The following is a 19972-nucleotide window of genomic DNA, read 5'->3' as shown; positions in this document are numbered from 1 at the left end:
CCTTGTTGATTAGATTATAAGATAGGTTTTATTCTAATTCTTGATATTTTAGTCAAAAACTAAAATAAAAAGTGAACAATTTAAGAAATACTTTTATTACACACAAAATGTGTGTTTTCCTTTCTAAATTCATATCACTCTCCCTTGTTTGCTTACCATCTCTAAATCCATCTCTGTTGTTGTTTTGGAGATGTCAGAGTCATTGCTGTTCCCAAAGTTGTTTGCATGAACTTCCTTCTCCTTTTGTTCAAAATATTCCAAGAAGGATGGTTTTGAAGGCTGCATCGTCTCATCTTTTCCTGCAAAGATACAGACCATATGAGTAACCTTAAAAATGAGTACTTTCAGGAAACTGCAATCATACTAAAATGAACTAAAGGTGCACTTGGGGCCAAATTTGTTTTGTGTAAGCCTAAGCAGATCACTTAACCAGCATGTCAGATGGATTCTGTAGTGGTGAAATATTTAATGTGCTATCAAAGAATAAAGAAAAGAATAAACAAGACAACTATTTGGGATAAATGTTCATTATGCTATGTAAAACATTTTTAATATTTTTGTCAGTATTGTCTCAAACCATTCATTAAAATAAAATAAACCTCTCCTCCCTAATTTACTAACTATAATATGGTTTGCAGTTTTCTATGTTTAGGTGTGACAGGCATTTTCTGAATTGTCACTTATGTCTTCTCATTTTCCTATTTCATAAATGGCTTGCTGCATATGGGTAGTCTGGTTGTGAAGTGAAAAGTGACGTATTGTTGCAAATCAAGAAGAAAACAAACGTTTTTGCTGTCTTCATTTTTTAATTTGGTATCTCAACGTAAGTAAGTACATGAGTGAATGGAGGATCCATTAGTGGAGTTGCAGATCCCACTGAATTTTCTCGCTGGGACAGAACATTACACTATAATGCAGTAGTCTATGTTTGACTAATGACTAAACAGTCCTGGCAGGAATGTGTATAAAGATGTGTGGGTCAATGTGCTTCGTAATGGGCTATCAACACGTTCAGAGTTTTTTTCCTGTTCTGTGTCAAATGATTCTAGCGAAATGAATGCAGTCAGTGCCTCATAAAAATCAGAGAAATTTGTACTTGTGAGTATTTCATATGGCTCCAATTTTTAAATTATGTCTGTACAGATTTTTTTTTTACCTGAATTAGAGAAAGTGAGTAGCTAAAATGGATGAATTCCTGATGAAAATTATCATGAATTGGGTGGCCACATTTTAGTTCATAATTAAGACTGATGATACCTAAGCATATTTATGCAAAAATGTTATGAAATTATTAAAACTTGTAATTATGTTTTGAATTTACAATCTAATGCAATTTGGATTTTTCTGGCTCTGGCTTAGTGTGTGCTTGGTGTGTGGGTGTGTGTCTGTGTGTGCGCCCTGCCCGGGGTTTGTTTCCTGCCCTGTGCTGGCTGGGATCGGCTCCTTCCCACTAAAAGAGGAGCCAGACAAGGCCTTCCTTCTCTCTCTCCCCACTTGTTTAATTACCTGTCAAGCTGCTTGCAGCAGCCTTTTGCAACTTACAATACTTGATTTTTAATTTCAGTCGATCTATGCTCCTACCCTCACCTATGGTCATGAGCTATGGGTAGTGACTGAAAGAACGAGATCGTGAATACAAGCAGCTGAAATGAGTTTCCTCCGCAGAGTGTCTGGGCTTTCCCTTAAAGATAGGGCGAGAAGCTCAGTCATCCAGGAGGGGTTCAGAGTAGAGCCGCTGCTCCTCCACATCGAGAGGAGTCAGATGAGGTGGCTCGGGTCAGGATCAGGATGCCTCCTGGACGCCTCCCTGGTGAGGTGTTCCGGGGACATCTAACCAGGAGGAGGCCCCGGGGAAGACCCAGGACACGCTGGAGGGACTATGTCTCCCGGCTGGCCTGGGAACGCCTCGGAATTCTCCCGGAAGAGCTAGAAGAAGTGGCCGGGGAGAAGGAAGTCTGGGCATCTCTGCTCAAGCTGCTGCCCCCGCGACCCGACCTCGGATAAGCGGGAGAGGATGGATGGATGGATTTTCAATTTATTTCATAAATCCCAACCGTGAATATCTCCATATATAGATGAGGTCATCCTCTATATAGGTACCTTTATGCTGGCTATAAAATCAAACTCTTTTCTGATGTACCTGTCCATCCTTTTCAATGGCATAGTTACCAGGATTTCCTGGCAGAGGTGTCACATTAGGAAACTGTACCAACCATGTTAGACACCCTGCAACAGATAGAAAATTAGGTATGCCAACTTTAAATGCAAGTTCCTAATCAATAAATCATGTTCAGTTAAGCGGAAGAAAGAAGCAGTACAAAGGAGGTACACCAGGGAGAAAGATGTATGAAATCCACACAGGTACTAGCGTCGCAACAGATCAAAGAAGATAAGAAACCTATTTATTTCTTATTCAAGTCAGCAATACCACAAATGGGAACACATCCTAAACCTTTTTTCTTACAAGTAGTGCATGACAGGCATATTACGATGTAATTAGATCAGTGTCATAGTGCCGATTATTAACTGCTAAAAAAGAAACAATGCCCTCTTATGACGTAACTCCATGTCAACTTACCCATAAATGTCAGAAGTGGAAATATGAGCCTGCCAGGTTGGTCAGGGCCCAGTCTTTCAACAGTTGGGCTTAATATGCTAAATGGCTCTGACTGAATGAAAATTCAAGCAAAAGAGAAGTAGAAATAAAGCATCTGATGCTTTTCTTCACACGCAGACTCTCTTACCTGTACAATGCAATGACACACGTGGGACAAGATGGAGGAGCTCATTGAGCTAACTGACTACCACTGAGAAATATTCAAGCCAAGCAAGGACAAGGTTACTGGAAAAAACTACTGCTTCCCAAGAAGACTCAGTAAACCCCAAGGCACGGACTCATACAAAAAGAAAACTTGTCTGCGTTGCATAGAATGCTACTAGTGAAGCAAGCTAGGCCACACCATGAAGAAATGCCTGCAACTAGAAGAGTCAATGAGGTGTTCCTGGGTTCTAGGGAAATAGTACTGTCATTTAACTGTTTGTTCTCTCCATCAACAGCCACTATTGATACTACCTTCATAAGTAAGTCAATAAGGAGGTTGAGTGCTGTGACATGTTGAAAAAACTCAAACTTAACAAAGAAGGTAAAATTACAAGATACATATCGTTAACAAACCATAAATACGTCACTGCAGAAAGCTGCTGTCTGGTTACTTGGGTCAATCGATCACTAAGAGGGAGAAAATGCATTGGTACAGCTATTTATTAAACCTGGAACTTCTGGAAAGTTGGGAGAGTTACCTGCCTTCACGAGACACCGTGAAGAACTTGATCTGAACTTTAAAGATCCTAGTGCTACCAAAGTAAATAGCCTGCTCCTTGAACAAACGGACACCACTAAAATGTGAGTGGCACACATTTTATAAAACATTCACATGATAGCTCCCTGAATAAAAGGCCGGAGCAATAAGAACCCCATTGAGTTGTTTATTATCTCTTTCTTTGTTGACTAAGCACAGTGTGAAGTTCATAATCTTCAGAAAATAGACATTTTTTTCCCCCCCAAGATAAAATGAAGAGTACACTAAAATGATTATCTCTAAATAACACTAATTCGTTTAATTAACCACAAAAAACACAGAGAAAATGAAATGACAGGTGAAAACAATATAGAAATTGAACCTAATTTAAAAAAAAAAAATATTGCTTCTGATCTACTTCTCTCCATTATGTGCAAGTTATGGCTCCAGAGAGCAAATCAGCTTCGGCTCTTGCATGACTATACATGTCTCAGTTAACAGCCTCAGAAAGAGCATACACCATGTTATATAAAAGGACCAAAGAGTCGTGTAAAAGTTTTTAATAGTTTCAATAGCCTACTACTTGATCAAAATGCTGAACTTGGCCACAATAAGTAAATCTTATTTCTGTAATGACAGTTGAAGATGAAAACAAAAACAATAAACAGCTTGTGAAATAGTCAATAATTTGTACACCTCAACTACATATGGAAGACATTTACTTTAACATAAGAACATTAAATGAAAAATTCATTTCTGTAAATTGTAATGAAAAATCTTTCAAGTTGCACAACAAAATAATCAAAAAAAAAAAAAAAAAAAAAAAGATGCCAAGTGCACTTGAAGAAATGTTTAATTTGTATTGTATGTTAAACATTCAATACAATGTTTGAAGTAGCCTTCCGAATAATTTTGGATCCTGGAAGTCAAATCAAACGGACTGCATGTGTAAATGACTTCTTCAAAATGGAAAATACACAAGTGGAAGAATAGAATTTGATTTATACCTTTTGACAGTTTGTTATGTTTTTGGGCGGTAGCAAATGCCATTTGGAATTTAGGTCACTTAATGATAATCTGTCACAAATTTTTTTTTTCATTCGACTTGTAATGTACAACAAATAAAAGGTACTGTATAAACAGTTTATTTAGCTTGGAAGACATTGTCTATAAAACAAAAGCACTGAATTTTTGCCATTATTTATTTGAACTGTTGTAAATGTACTTAAACAGAATTACTTACATATTTACTGTCAACATAAAGCACTTAACTAATGCTACTTTTCAACATTTTGTAAAAAACTATACAATATATACAGTAATACAGTGAATGGTTCCACTTAAAACGACTATCAATACACTGATTTATGCATAAAATAATGTTCGGTATTTTGAAATATTAAAATCGAGCCACCAATTGAGCCTGTCAAGGAACAGCAGTACTGGGTGCAACTTATGCCCCTTGAAACTTATTTTAAACCCATGAACAAAGACATTACTTTTTTATCACCTCATGTGGCAAATTAATATATACCATGACTATGAACAAATAACTGACTTGAAAAATACCACATTTATCCTTTAACTTTTAAACAAACCAAGTACTGTATTGGGAAAATTATTATTTTCTTCCTATTATTTCTTCTTTTTTCCACCTGTCAACTACAAATACTTAAGGATAACACTGTGTGTAATGCTATTGGTACAACTAATCACTTATTCTCTAATAACTGACCTTCTCCAATGTTTAGCAAAAAACTGCCTTACAGAACAAAACTCCAAATTTCTTTTAATTTCCTATGGTATTCTTCCATGAAGCAAAATAATATGCCACAAAACATTTCCAGAGACAGACAGACAGACAGATACTTTATTAATCCCCAAGGGGAAAGTCACATATAGTGGTTAGACATAGCTAAAATAGTCTATCAAATGAAAACAAAATGCTATTTTTTTTTTTTTTTGTAAAACCTGCAAGCTGTAAAACAGCAAAATCACAGATTTAATATAAACAGAAAAGTAGAAGCAATCTATTTTTAGCAGAAATATCAAACCACATTCATGAACTTGAATAAATCTATGGATAGTCATTCCAGTGTTACTATATTAATCAGAATTAAATGAAGAGAAAAAAGAGAAATTGTTATGCTTAAAGACATCATTTATTCCCTGTCGCAGAACGGAAACATTAATCATGTTGCATATTGTAACTTGCTATTTTTGAAGATACCAGAACAAAGGCAGCCCCTTCCTAAGAAGGCTGGCGTCTTTCAACATCTGCAATAAGATGCTGCAGATGTTCTATCAGACGATTGTGGCGAGCGCCCTCTTCTACGCGGTGGTGTGCTGGAGAAGCAGCATAAAGAAGAGGGACGCCTCACGCTTGGACAAACTGGTGAGGAAGGCAGGCTCTATTGTAGGCATGGAGCTGGACAGTTTGACATCCGTGGCAGAGTGACGGGCGCTGAGCAGGCTCCTGTCAATCATGGATGATCCACTGCATCCACTAAACAGTATCATCTCCAGACAGAGGAGCAGCTTCAGTGACAGACTGCTGTCACCGTCCTGCTCCACTGACAGACTGAGGAGATCGTTCCTCCCTCTACACTATGCGACTCTTCAATTCCACTCAGGGGGGTAAACGTTAACATTATACAAAGATATTGTCTGTTATACCTGCCTCACAGTCTTCACCTTGCACTTTTTAACTTGCACTGTGTTTTTATCACTCTTTAATTTAATATTGTTTTTATCAATATGCTGCTGGAGTATGTGAATTTCCCCTTGGGGATTAATAAAATATCTATCTATCTATGCTAATTGAACTTTTATTTGGTTAAGTATTAGGTTGTTTAATATTTAGCAGTCAATGATACAGAAAAAAGAAGCAGAATTAGCTACTCAGCTTTTTGAGTAAATAAAATAAAAATATAAAAAAAATACAATGTGCCAACATTGAAAGCATTTTTATAGGACAATTTTTCAGCTATATGCTTTAAATGTTGCAATACTGCTCTTCCATTTATTTTGTTTTTCACTTTGAAACTTGTGTAAAAGTTCTCACTGTTAAATGGCTTTAGTACAAAAGAGCAGTATGAGACATAAGTCTTTGTATTCAGTATTGCTTTTGCAATACACAACATAAAGTATTATAAAAGACAAGTTTACTAATTACAGCCAGGAACTAGGCTAAAATAGCCTGGTTCCTGTGTTTTACCTACTGTATTTTTCTGAAGGTGTCTGCATTGGTAGAAGTTTTCAGTTTTGCTGGTTCCCAGTCCTGGCCTGGGACCATTGTGATACAGATACAGATGACAAGCCAATACAATAAAAAGCAAAGCCTCTTCAGTTTAAGCTACCTCCCTGCATGGTTGTCATAAAAATTTCGATCAAACCCGTGAACTATTCTGTTGTTCAAGCTGGGTAAATAAAGCAAATAAAACTGTCACATAGACCCTACAGCCAAAATGAACAAAAATATAAACAATGAACATTTAAAATAAATCATCCATCATAATACAAAACATATACTGTATGCCAACCCAATAGTTTTCATGCTACTGCCTATGTCACTTTAAGTAAAAAATAGAGATATGGTTTGTCATATAAAATCTAAATACAAAAAAATGATTCCAAAAAATATATGTAAGCCATTCAAAGAATGAAGATAAAAATTGTCATTTATAGTTTACAGGATCAGGACACTGCAATTGAGGTTTAAAAATCAATACAACTTCTAAACTCACTAAATACAATGCATATGAGGTTTAAAATCCCTTCATTTTCAAAATCCACTTAGTCAAAGTAGGAATTGCTCTATAAAGGCAACAGTTGAGGCTTAAAATTCTTTTCTAATTAATTAATAAGAATCGTGACTATGTCAAACTATAAAATTGCAAAGTACATAAATAACATTTTCACATTAACTTACAAATCTGTAATAACATACTTACAAAGTAGAACTTGACCTATTGGTTATAGTAGTCTGAGCTTAACTAAGGAGTATACCGACATCTGTAAACGTAATGGCTCTAACACTTACTAGTCAGAATTTCAACACACACAATTAGTAACAACTTATGCATTTAATAGATTATTTATCTCTTTATCACTGTCATTTAGACAGCCTATGTATACTACTTTGTTTCCCAATTTTTTAAGTCTTTAGACACTCTCTAAAAAGTCTGATTACTAGAATGTATTTAAGTAAATGTTAAAAACGTTAACAAGAAAAATATGGTTTATATGAAAAAAAGATATATAAATATACATTTAAACACAAATTTACACATTTTATTTATGTGTTTATAGTTTTGATGATGCAGAAGAACCTTGTTTTGCAGATGCCAGAAAAAGATTACAGCTTACAAGATTGATATTGTTAGGAACACAGTACAGCCCTAGAATACTGAAGAGGCAGTCTTCATGTCAACAGTACAGGGAGCATCTGAAATGTGCTTGCATTGGTACTGACTTTAGAATTATTTTATAATTGGAATGGCAAATGGTTTTAGGTGGGACTGAGAAGTGGTTCAGGGTAAACAATGAAAAGCACTTTGTTTTTTTACTCCAAGACAATTCAATAAAATGTACCTTCACATCAGAATGCACAAACTGTAATCAAGACAATGTTGCACCTACAAAGAAGTTTTAAAAATCCGTTACAATCTGATAGATGGTAGCTTAGTGGCTTTATTAAAAGTTGGTAATGAATGTACATAATTTTCAACAATGTATGTAAAAACAGACTAAAGCAGTCACTTTTCCTTTAATGGAGTAATGCGTCACAAAATGATTTTATTGTAGTTGTTTTGAATGGCATTAGAAGTGCTACCTTTTGATTACACCCACATTTTTATAATGTCATCAATCCTAACCCTGCCAAGTGAATTTCCTACAGTTCCAATCATCCTGTACTCTAGTATGATACTCTTCAGCTGAGATATTGTGTACAAAACAATTCTCCTACTTTAACTCAGTTAACTGATATTTAAAGAGCTTTGCATTTGGGGCTAAGCCCCGTGAACTTTGTACAAACTGTGCACACAGCTAAGAGCAATGCCTGATGGCTTATATTAGCTGATTATGGTATCAGGGACAATGTTTACATTGGATATTTCCAGTTTGTTGCCATTTCTTCAATTAATGGATTATAATAAAAACTTTAAAAATAGTGTACCATGTCCTTTTTAATTCATATGTAAATATTCGGATTACAATTGTGCAGGATGAAGTTTATTTTCAACTGTTGATAATTAACATGTCATTCTTACAAAGGTCTCCTACAAAATAAATGAATGAACATCTCATACCATTACAAAGAAAGCTATACACCCTCTACTGGATAAAAAGGCTTACTGCTACAATTCTCCAGTTCTTGAATAAAACCGTCTTATCTAGAGGATCACTTGTGCCATCTTGTGGTAAGCAAGGAGTCGAGAGGTTTTTTTTTTTTTTTTTTAATTGATAAGATTTTTTTTCTTTTACCCTGAGAAAAAAACAGGATGAATCTCCTATATTCTGTTTTTACAATGCATTACTAAGAAAATGTTGGTTATATTTGTATATCTGCAATTTTAAGCAATTCAATTCAAATTACTATAATAACCGCATGCTATATTTTTGGGAAAATGTTAATTTTAAAAAATTAAAATTTCACCTAAAATAGATAGTAATAGCTGTTGGTGTAGTGATTGATTGAAGATTGTAATCATTTAATGACTGACCATTTAAACTGCTTCATTTAAAAGTAAATATTTTCAGATTTTATTTTGGATATCCCATTATAGAGTACTTTTTTATGGTTGAAGTAATCCTCTTTAATAAAACCTATGTGCGTCCAGGTGTCCGTGTGTGTGTGTGTCTTCTGGTGAAGTGCGCATGCGCGGGGCACAGTGCGACGCTTCAAAGCTGATGCTTCAAAGGCCGCCTGACGCGTCTCACAAGACAGACAGGGCGGGACCTATAAAATATCGCGAGGCTGATCCATTCAGATTTCGGTAAATGAGGTAAGACCTAAAACATAAGGCACGAAAAATCCAATCTGGTACTGAGACGCGGAGACCAGCTTCCCCAAACAGGTGGGATTAGTGTTTGTTGTTGTGCAAATGTTCACTCTGAGGATGTCAGATTTGCGATTAAGAAGCTTGGCCTGGTAAAGTGTCAGTCGTTGAAGGGATTTTACGAAATATACGAATTTTCATGATATTACAATAGGATGACTTCTAAAAGTAGATTTATTTTCGCGCACATAAAATCTGTTGCTGGGGAGACGCCAAACATACAATAATCAGCTGCACGTGGGGCACAGTGCGATGCTTCAAAGGCCGCCTGACGCATCACACAAGACAGAGAGGGCGGGACCTATAAAATATTGCGCAGCCGATCCAATCGGATTTCAGTAAATGAGGTAAGACCTAAAAAATAAGGCACGAAAAATCCATTCGGGTACTGAGACGCGGAGACCAGCTTCCCCAAAGAGGTGGGATTAGTGTTTGTTGTTGTGCAAGTGTTCACTCTGAGGATGTCAGATTTACGGAAATACAAACCAGTATTACTGCGAGAGAAAATTAAAGGCACACAACAGAGTGACGCATATTACAGCCACATACAGTACAAGCCAGTATTACTGTAACAGAAAATATTACGGATGTACAAGCCTATATTACTGTGACTATCTACTAAAAACAAGCCACCCAAAAAAAGGACACGTCAAGTGGGACAAAAGACACAGACAATCAAATCCTATATAAGCAACATCTCCTGGAAGAACGGTCAGCTCAGCAAGTAAACATCAACAAAAGAAAGGCTGAAAGACAAAGAAAAATACGAGCAAATAGATGGCATTTACTTGCCAGAACCAGTATTCAGCCACGGTCAGTTATATGTTGCATTATCAAGAGTTAGAAGTTTTCAAAAAGATGGTCCTGAACAAGGCAAACTTTTGCCAAACTCAGAAAATTTACAAGAAATGTCGTCTATAATGAAATTTTATAGAGAAATTTCATGTGGTAAAAAAAATAGAAGATTTTTCCTAAATATTTTCTTCAGATATTGTGTATTACAGATTGTTACAAACTTTTACAAGTTACAATATTAGGCAATATTAATTATACTTACTGTATTGTCATATGTTTCTATTTTATTTTGTTATTATTTTACTTTAGGCTTCTTGAAAAAATATTTTTGACAAAAAAAATTAAGACAAGAAACAGAATGAGGTCAAGGTCCCTTGCCATTTAACATAGACTGTTCCTACTAATGTTTATGCACTACTGTTCTAGCACCCATTATTGTAACGGGCTTAATGTCTAGTACAAAAATATTTACCTGTAAATAGTGTAAATATTTGTCACAGTAAAGTTTAAGCAATAATATATTCTAATTTAGCTCACATAAAAGTTTTTGTATAGTACAGCTGCATATTAAGTTTTATTCGCAAACAATGCAATAAAAGTGTCAGTTGACTGTCTTCCAATGTTTTCAGAACAATAAAAAATAAATGACATATTTTAAGAACAGATAGACTTTTGTCCAAATCCCCTGCCAGAAGACAACTTACGTGTGTACGTATATATCTCACTACAATGTCAGAGACATGTCAATCATATTAATATGCATGGAGATGATCACCATAATTATACAATTAAACAAATGTTAATAGGGAACCGGATGATCAATTAACAAATGTTACAAGGTTTAACTGAATAATATCACATACTCTTATTATTTAATTAATTTAAATCTGCATTGTAAAATATATGAATGTAGCTTATTGCATTACAATGCCTGATATTGACTTAATTTGAGATATGTTGTCAAAAACAGGAAGTTGAGCCATCTTTTACACAAAAAAATCAAAAATACCAATAGACAGAAGTGGAATGCAAAAAGAAGTAGTATCCACAATCTTGGATGGTGTGCTAACCACAACGGCAAACTTTATACAGTAGAACCTCTGGTCACGAACGATTCCGAACATGTACAAATCGGGTTACGATCAAAAGGTTTGCCAAAATTTTGCATCTGTTCACGACCACACGCTCTGGTGGCAAACAAAAACACTGGCGGCCAGTTTCCCTAAGTGCATTCGTACGCGCCAATGATTTCCCATTTTTTTTATTTACCTATACAGGGTCAAACAAAGCAGCTGATGTTGCAAAAGGAGTTACAATGTTAACCAAGCACAGGCCTCAAGTGCTGGAAGAGGTGGAAAAACTGTTGCTAGTGTGGTTGAACGAGAAGCAACTTACAGGGGATAGCATAAGTGAGGCGATCATATGCAAGAAAGCCAGGACGATTCATGGCGATTTGCTGAAAAAAAAAAACAATCCTTCTTCGAGTGGCGAAGATAAGGAATTTAAAGCCAGTAGAGGATGGTTTGAAAAGTTTTGCAAGAGAAGTGTCATTTAATTTTTTCCCTGTGCTTCAAACTCATAAAAAAAAGTGTTTACAGCAAGCGGTTCGTAAGGGTCTAGCACAAACTCTTACAATGTTAGTTTTCTCTGTTGTTCAAGGTTTTCTCAGTGTTATTCAATGTTTTTACATTTAGTTTACTATTACACTGTGCATTCGATGGTATAATTAACTATTTTTGTGCTTAAAAAAATATATATTTACATACAGTTTGTACGGTCTGGAACAAATTAATTGTATTTACATACAATCTTATGGTGAAATTACGTTCAGGTCACAACCAAATAGGGTTGCGTCCAGAGTTTTGGAACGAATTATGGTCGTGACCAGAGGTACCACTGTAGTAGCACACATGTTACACCAACACATACAGCTTCTAACGTCATGACCCCTAGCAATGGGTCAGTGTGTTATAGCAACCATTATCCAAAATGGTGTCAACCACTAAAAAAAAAGAAAACGGTGAAGTGAGAATATACAAAACAAGCAAAAGTTAAATAAATAACTTTTAAACAAAGCATATTATCAAAATATTAAATATGAATAAACAAAGAAGGGTACCTGGTGAGGATACAGTATGGTCTATATCAATTGAATAGAGAAGATGAGAGATGTCAGCTGCATGGCACACTCAAATAAAACTATAGTGATATGGGCGTATTCATTTAGGCATGATAGTTTGTAAAAGACGAGGAAGATGCTTTGCCAGTAACTTGGTATCAGAGTTCATCAAAAAAAAAAAAATTGGCCAGTAACTCAAAAATGTTAAGGGATCTTTGCATGGTTTTGACAGGAGAGTAAACAGTGCTATACTGATTGACACATTAATTTGAATTAAACAGATGGCAGACTAGCACTTGAAACAGTGAGACATAGTTGTTCCCAGAAGTAGATAAAACCTCTGGGAGTGACAAATTCTGTTTGTTCATGGAATCTAAGGCTTATTTAAGTTCTGAGGTTGATAAAGAAGATGGTTTATTAGTAAAAATAAATAAACAAATAAATATATATACTACCGGCAAAATATATTTTAGAACACCTTAGTTTTTATGGAAATGCATGCCATTTAATGTCTTAATATATCATGAAATTAAGCCATAGAACAAATAATGGCCAAAAAAAAAAAAGTCAAGGAACCATTAAGTGAACAAAATTGTATTCAAATTTTCAATTCATCAAAGAAGCTACCTTTTACAGATATGACAGCCAAACACACACAAGTGAGATTCACTTTATAAGGGAAATTAAATATTGGTCAGAAAGATCTTTTCAACACTGTCCAGTTCATCTTAAACTAACTCAATGGGTTTAAGTCTGGAGACTGTGCTGGCCAGTTCCTGTTTTTAAGTGTATCTTTCTTGTTCATTTCTTTTAATGTAGTTCAGACATTGCATGGAGGTATATTTTGGGCGATTGTCTTGCTGCAGGATGAACCCCTGACCTAATAGGTCTAGACCAGAAGGTATTGCGTGGTGCTGCAACATGCTGTGGTAACCCTTTTGATTCAGAATGCCAGTCACTACGTGTAAGTCACCAACTCTGCATCCAGCAAAAGAACCTCAGGCCATCACACTTTGCCTCCATGTTTCACAGTTGGTGTCATACACTGAGGAACCATCCTTTCCCCAAGTCGCTAACATACAAACACCCTGCGTGATGAACCGAAGATTTCATATTCTGATTCATCGATCCGTAAGACTTTCTTTCAGTCTTCAGTAGTCAACAGCCAATATTTCATGGCCCAAGTAAGACTCGCTATCTTTAAGGAACTTTCTTACTGCCACTCGCCCTGTCAAACCTGCAGCACAAAGTATCCTCTTCACAGCAGAAACTGAAACTTTCTTTTTTTTTTTCAAATCGCTAAGCTGTTGTGTTTTGAGGCACCTATTATGCAAGCTGTGACCCTCATAAACTTGTCTCCTAATCGGGTTGCAACTTTTGATAGGAAGAGATCTGGCAGATCCAGAGTTTCTTCTAGTTTCCAATTGCCTTTGAAATGTGTAGAACACCATACTCACTGACACTTTGATTTGTTTTTGCAATTTCTCTAAATGAAAGGAAAACACTTGTAAGGGTAATGCGCTGTCTCATTTTATTCATTAATTGCCATTTTCTTGCCATCATCACTGGAATTTACAACTTTCTACCGTGTAATATTGTCCAAGTAGTACTTCAGAGGGTGTAGTAATACAGTCTGTTCCAACTCTGCTTTAAGACAGATGGAGGTTTTTTAAGTAATAAAAAGAAAATGGGACACCTGTGCAAATTGTTTGAGTGGGTTGAGAAACTTTATTCATAAACAGCGTAAAAATGCTAGTGTGGACAGATTGTTTTCATTTAATGTATTAGATGGACATAGCCTTTGATTAGGACAAGCTAACAATAAAGAGAAACTTGCTGTATTACTATACATAGATCAAATGGATAAAGGTCTTGTTACTGACTAATAGATTTTGAGAAGGACCTGTTCCTCTCAAATATGTCTGTGTTATATACCAGACTAGAACCAGTATAAATAAACCTGCAGGAACAAAAACAGGTTTGACTGGGGCTGGGTTGGTACAAGTCTTCAAGAACATAAGTCAATCCCAAACAAAACTGTTCAAACAGCATGATGCATGAACCAAGGGAGATGGTTCTATATTATGACGTGCCATTGGTCCAAGAGGTACATCAAGAAAGCACAAGACCGACATAAATTCCGTCTAACAGAGAAGCCCAGAAGTCTCTATCAGGCTATCATCCAGTGACCATGTCGCATCAAAGACCAAGTAGCTTACGAAGATAATGATCCTCCCTGTTATCTAGGTATATTGGATACCAAAACTCCTAACAAAACAAACTGATACTCATCCAGGTTGCACTGTTATTACTTTGTCACACTCATTTTACGTTAATTCTATTTTAAGCATATAGAGAAACTTTAATTTAATATAGAATGCATGTGTAATAGAAGACTGTTTAAGCATTCTATTTTGTAACCTGAAGTAATAGATATAAAAGAAAGGGAACAAGTGGAGCTATAGTTTGCAGTTGTATCTGTGATAATTTGCATAGAGCAAACTTACAAAGGCTATAGTTAAGAATTTGGGACACACTGTTCAGATCTATCTAATAAAGAGTATGAAAGTGAAAATAAGGTCATCCCAGGATCCTTCCGTGATATAAAACACTATAAGGCAGGATTTAACACCTCATGGTGGCACTGTGTGCTTTCAAAAACTGCAATACTTACTTTTCATTGTCCCTGCTTCTTCATCCTCCTCAACGCCATCTTCATTGTTGATAACCATAGTGCCCATTAAAGAGTCCAAGCCACTGTCCCGTTCCACCATAGTTAGCGAACCCTCGCTAAGGGTGCTGGCAGCACGTATTGTACCAGAATCTCCCGTTCCTGCTCTCAATATGGTACCAGAATCAGTCTCATCATCATCCTAAAATTAAAGAGAAAGTGAGCAATTTAAAACAAATTGCATCCACAGAATTCATTATGTGTGAAGTTAATGTGATGCATGACATGGCAGACGCTCTCCATAATGCACCAAGTGGATCAGTGCTTTGAAATTTTATATTTAATGCAGAATTGAAGACCTATGAGTGAAATCTGTGAGAAAAAATGGCCAAATGAATGAAATTTGTGTGATTCATTAATCCATTCTTCTTTATACCATCTTATCTAGTTCCTGGTTGCAAAAGGCCATAACCAGTTGTGGTTGATTATCTGTAAAATATGTGCTTGTGCCAAGTGTCTCAGGGTCTTCCTTAAAATAAAAGGCTCTGCTGTTCTGCACTACAAAAAAAATAAATAACCAACAATGCATAGGAATTATAAACTATAGTTAAACTTAGTTGTGTCTGGTACTGGCTAAACTTGAAAAGAGCCATCTGTTTTGTAGAATTATGAGATCATTACAAAATACGGTAATGATTACAGCTCGTTGAGATTAATTTGCATATTCAATGTATACTATGGCTAGCAAAAAGATAAGTGGAATGGCTAGATTAGATCTGGTGTATTATTAATAATAATTTTTTGGTAAATAATGGTACTTGTTTCTCTAGCCAAAAAGTAAAGATTGCTTTCTTCTACACTATCTATGCACTACAGGGGAGAAGTCAGAAACCAACTCTGAATGTCCAACACAGGACACGCTCACATATACAACAGTTAATCATACTGGGCCAATTCACTCAGTAGGAAATACTGTATTTCTTTTTAAATGCTTAATACAAAACTTTGTAAATAAACAATCGCATATTCCAATTAAAAACATATTCCTGTAGCAAGCCGCAAGACATGTTGACTTACTAGTGAACACTAGTGTGAATCAGTGAACTTTCCCAAAGTGTTTGTCAAACTGATTTTATAGGGTTCACCAGTAACCTTATTTGATTAATTTTTCCATGAAAGTTTGCCATCCAGCCAGCTTAGACATTTTTTTCCAGCACTCCATGATGCCTTGTGAGTCCAGCGTAACATCACTGAGCTGTTGCAGCCAAGCTGGATGGGGATGTCACTACCTTATCTGTGCTACCTGCCCGATTTGTATCCCAGAATTTTCATGCATGCATGCATATTCTAAGCATACTCCACCTCACCCTTTACAGCACTGCTCAGTCTTAGAACATCCACAAATAACTTAAGGTACATACAAGCATTTGTGATGTTACTACTCAGTCAGTGTTCCAAACAGATTTGCAACCCACATGCGTTAAAAAAAAAAACAAACAAAAAAATTTTTAATAAAAAGAAGAATATGTTATTTTAGGCATTGATCTTGAAAGTTGCATCCTTCCACATTACCCTAATTTAAGAATATTTATAATTAAGACTTGTATATACAAGTACAAATCTACACACACATGCATGAACATACAATCATACATATTAAGGCTTCATCCAAATGGAAGTTAATGGTATTAAGCATTAAAACTATATAGAAAGTAACAGAGCTCAAATTCTGTCTGCACAACTTTATATTCTTTTAGCTCTTGCATTTTGTGAGTAAATTTCACACTTTCTTAGTCTAAATGTTGATATACAAGCTGCTCCAGATATACAGTTTTCACTTTTTTATTTTATTTTAAGAGAACATGGAATAAAGAATGTAATGAAAAAAAATTGCACCCCATGATTCTAAAAAATTAGAAAATAGACTTCAAAAACTATACCGTGTCATCGTCATCTTGATCCAGCTCCCTCTGCTTTTCTTCTTGCCGTTTGTTTTTGATTTCCATGGACTCGTTGATCAAAGCACGGAGGATTGAATTGGGTTTGGCATTTTTTATAAATGGATGCTACCAAAAACAAAATCACAAGACTTTAAAATTATTAACCAAATATATTTACCTTTCATTGTGATTTGCCTTGCTGATTAGGCAAAAAATAGTGAGGCTTAAAAGGATGCTTCACTGTTACAGTTTTATTGATCATGTCATTATAAATCTGAAATTTTGCTTTGCATATTTTTTTTTTACTGGTCTCTCACCTGCAATAGCTGGGTAGCTGTTGCTCTCTCTTCAGGCCTCTTCACTAGGCACTGCTTGACAAAATCCCTAAAATTTTCAGACCAATCCTCTAGATTCTTGAATGATGGAGGAGGATTTGTAGGGATCATGAAAATTGCCTGCATTGGAAAATGTAAAAAAAGAATGTGGAGACACAGTACATAAACCTTTGACTTGGATAATAGGTAGGTGCCTATTATAAGTATAGAATAAAATGAACATAAACTACATCATAGAGCAGGCTGTACCTCTACAATGAAGAAATCCAAAAAAAAAAAGTCATCTGTAAAAAAAAAATGCAAGGGCAGGAAATGACATCTTATTAAGAAGAAGGTAAAAAAAACAACAAAAAACAGCAGTCTAAGGTTGAAATGGCATTTCCCCTTCTCATTGGACCACAAATTGAGACATAACATAAAATAAGACACTATTTTACATGAGCCATAAGCTCTGTAGTTAACCATATCGGAAGAAAGATGCCTACATCTTTTATTAGTAATGTGCACTGGCTTCTTTGAGAAGTGTATGGAAATTAATGAATAGATCAGTTTAACTGAATTTTTCTGATGTTTGGCAATGAAAAACAATATTGGGAAATATTTCAAATTGTTGTTCTCCTTTTCAAGTTTTACTATTTTCTAAACTTAAACCATAGTTTCTTAACAACTAGCATCACCATTGACCAACAAAACTCTCCCCACAGAATTTTCTTTTCCTTGACGGAGCACAAGGTAATTACATATTCTCCTTTGAAAGGCATACGTATTGGAATGGCATGAATATCTTAAAAATGAAAGACATCTAGTTTTTTGTGATACAGGAATGGAAGGGCAAATTTTAGCGTTAAAGCAAACATAATTCTAATAGCGACTGAAAACGCTTAGCTTTCTTACAAGTATCTTTGAATTTCTTCATGTTTACTACACCAAAAATGTGTGGGGCACTCCGCTACATCTCCAAAATATATGTATACTAATTCATAATTTCTGAAGATTTTGTAAGTTAAGGTCACAAAGCCAAACCTAAATCAGAAAATCTTTACAATATCAAAAAGACCTGTTTCTTACAAGTTTTCCTAAGGTGAAATGTCAAGAGAACCTTCCTCAAAAGGATCTTATGTCCTACGAAAAGAAGGAGGTATCACAAGAGAAAACAAACTGCAGGTAATTGAAATATAATAATACATCAATTAACTAAGTAGATACGTTCCAGGACTTCAGTTTGGTATAAGGAATTTCATTATCAGAGGTATCACAGATGCCTTCAGCTCCACTGTCAAAATCCCAATATTCCATTGTCCCATTCATGGTTCCTTCCATGTCGAGCCATGCATTCTCAGCTGCCTTACTCCCTACCTGCACATTCACGCTGCTGTCTCCACATAATATCGCTCACTTGGGGTTAGACGTAACACTATCTGCCTCACTTTCTTCCAACTCCATGAGCCAATACATGCCAAGGTCCTTAAGGAGACTCACCAGATTCCATGCAACCAGGCCAATCGATTTGAGCAGAGGTGTCATACAGGTTAGGGATGTCTATCAGCAGCCCCTTTTCCTGCTCTGCATCGACCAGCTGCTAACTTGAATGACCCTGTTACATTGCATTTCTTTTAGCCAGCTTTTCTGCTCTTTGAAATCTGCATTTTATTCTCTGAAGATATTGCAATATGTTGATACAATGAGCAAATTACATTTATTACTGTATAAAAATATTAATAGCCACAGTTTGCATATAAATACTTAAATACTTAAGCACTTGCATATAATAAATTTACATTCTAAAAGTACTCATGATATCATTGACAAATGATGATTATTCCATATAGGAAAGCTGCACAATGACTTCCATGGCTCTCTAGTGGACAGGTATCTAAACATGTGCATGCACTGTAGTGTTGTTTTACAATGAATTTGCTGTAAAGGAGCTTTTTTCTCAGAGGACCTTCTTAACTGAGGTACTAATACATAGCCAAAAACCTTGATGTCTGCATTACCTAGCCAAGTGACAAGTTGATGGGGTCTGCAAATTGGAAAATGTATATCTATTTCCAAAAAACAAAGAAAATACATTATTATTCATTACTAAAATGTATATGACAATACAGTAAGTCTAATTAATATTGCCTTAGTGTAAAAGTTTGTAACAATCTGTAATACACAATATCTGAAGAAGATATTTAGGAAACATTTTCTATTTTTTTACCTCATGAAATTTTTCTATACAATTTCATTATAGGCAACATTTCTTGTAAATATTATGTCTGAGTTTGGCAAAAGTTTGCCTTGTTCAGGACCATCTACAACCTTGACAACAACATTTTGAAAACTTCTGTCTCTTGATAATGCTACTGACCGTGGCTGAATATTGGTTCTGGCAAGTAAATGCCATTTATTTGCTCATATTTTTCTTTGTCTTTCAGCCTCTCTTTTCTTGATGTTTACTTGCTGAGCTGACCGTTCTTCCATGAGATGTTGCTTATATAGGATTTGATTGTCTGTGTCTTTTGTCCTACTTGACATGTCCATTTTTTTTGGGTGGCATGTTGTTAGTAGATAGTCACAGTAATATAGGCTTGTATGTCCGTAATATTTTCTGTTAGAATAATACTGGCTTGTATGTGGCTGTAATATGCGTCACTGTATTGTGTGCCTTTAATTTTCTCTCGCAGTAATACTGGTTTGTATTCCCGTAAATCTGACATCCTCAGAGTGAACACTTGCACAACTACAAACACTAATCCCACCTCT

General features: G+C 35.6%; 1 protein-coding gene across 1 annotated transcript in view; it reads right to left on the bottom strand.

The window, feature by feature from the left end:
* LOC114659507 (serine/threonine-protein kinase 4-like) overlaps positions 1-19972 on the bottom strand; it is a 99449-nt gene that overhangs the window by 30000 nt on the left and 49477 nt on the right. The window contains exons 7-10 of the mRNA XM_028812037.2: positions 17204-17341; positions 16887-17012; positions 14950-15148; positions 157-299 (exon numbers count right to left, since the gene is read on the bottom strand). Coding sequence (XP_028667870.1) covers positions 157-299; positions 14950-15148; positions 16887-17012; positions 17204-17341 — 606 coding nt within the window. The remainder of the gene's footprint in view (positions 1-156; positions 300-14949; positions 15149-16886; positions 17013-17203; positions 17342-19972) is intronic.

The sequence above is a fragment of the Erpetoichthys calabaricus genome, chromosome 10, assembly GCF_900747795.2.
Source record: "Erpetoichthys calabaricus chromosome 10, fErpCal1.3, whole genome shotgun sequence".
Classification (NCBI taxonomy): domain Eukaryota; kingdom Metazoa; phylum Chordata; class Cladistia; order Polypteriformes; family Polypteridae; genus Erpetoichthys; species Erpetoichthys calabaricus.
The sequence above is the reverse complement of the archived record's forward strand: the minus strand, read 5'-3'. Positions and strand labels throughout refer to the sequence as shown.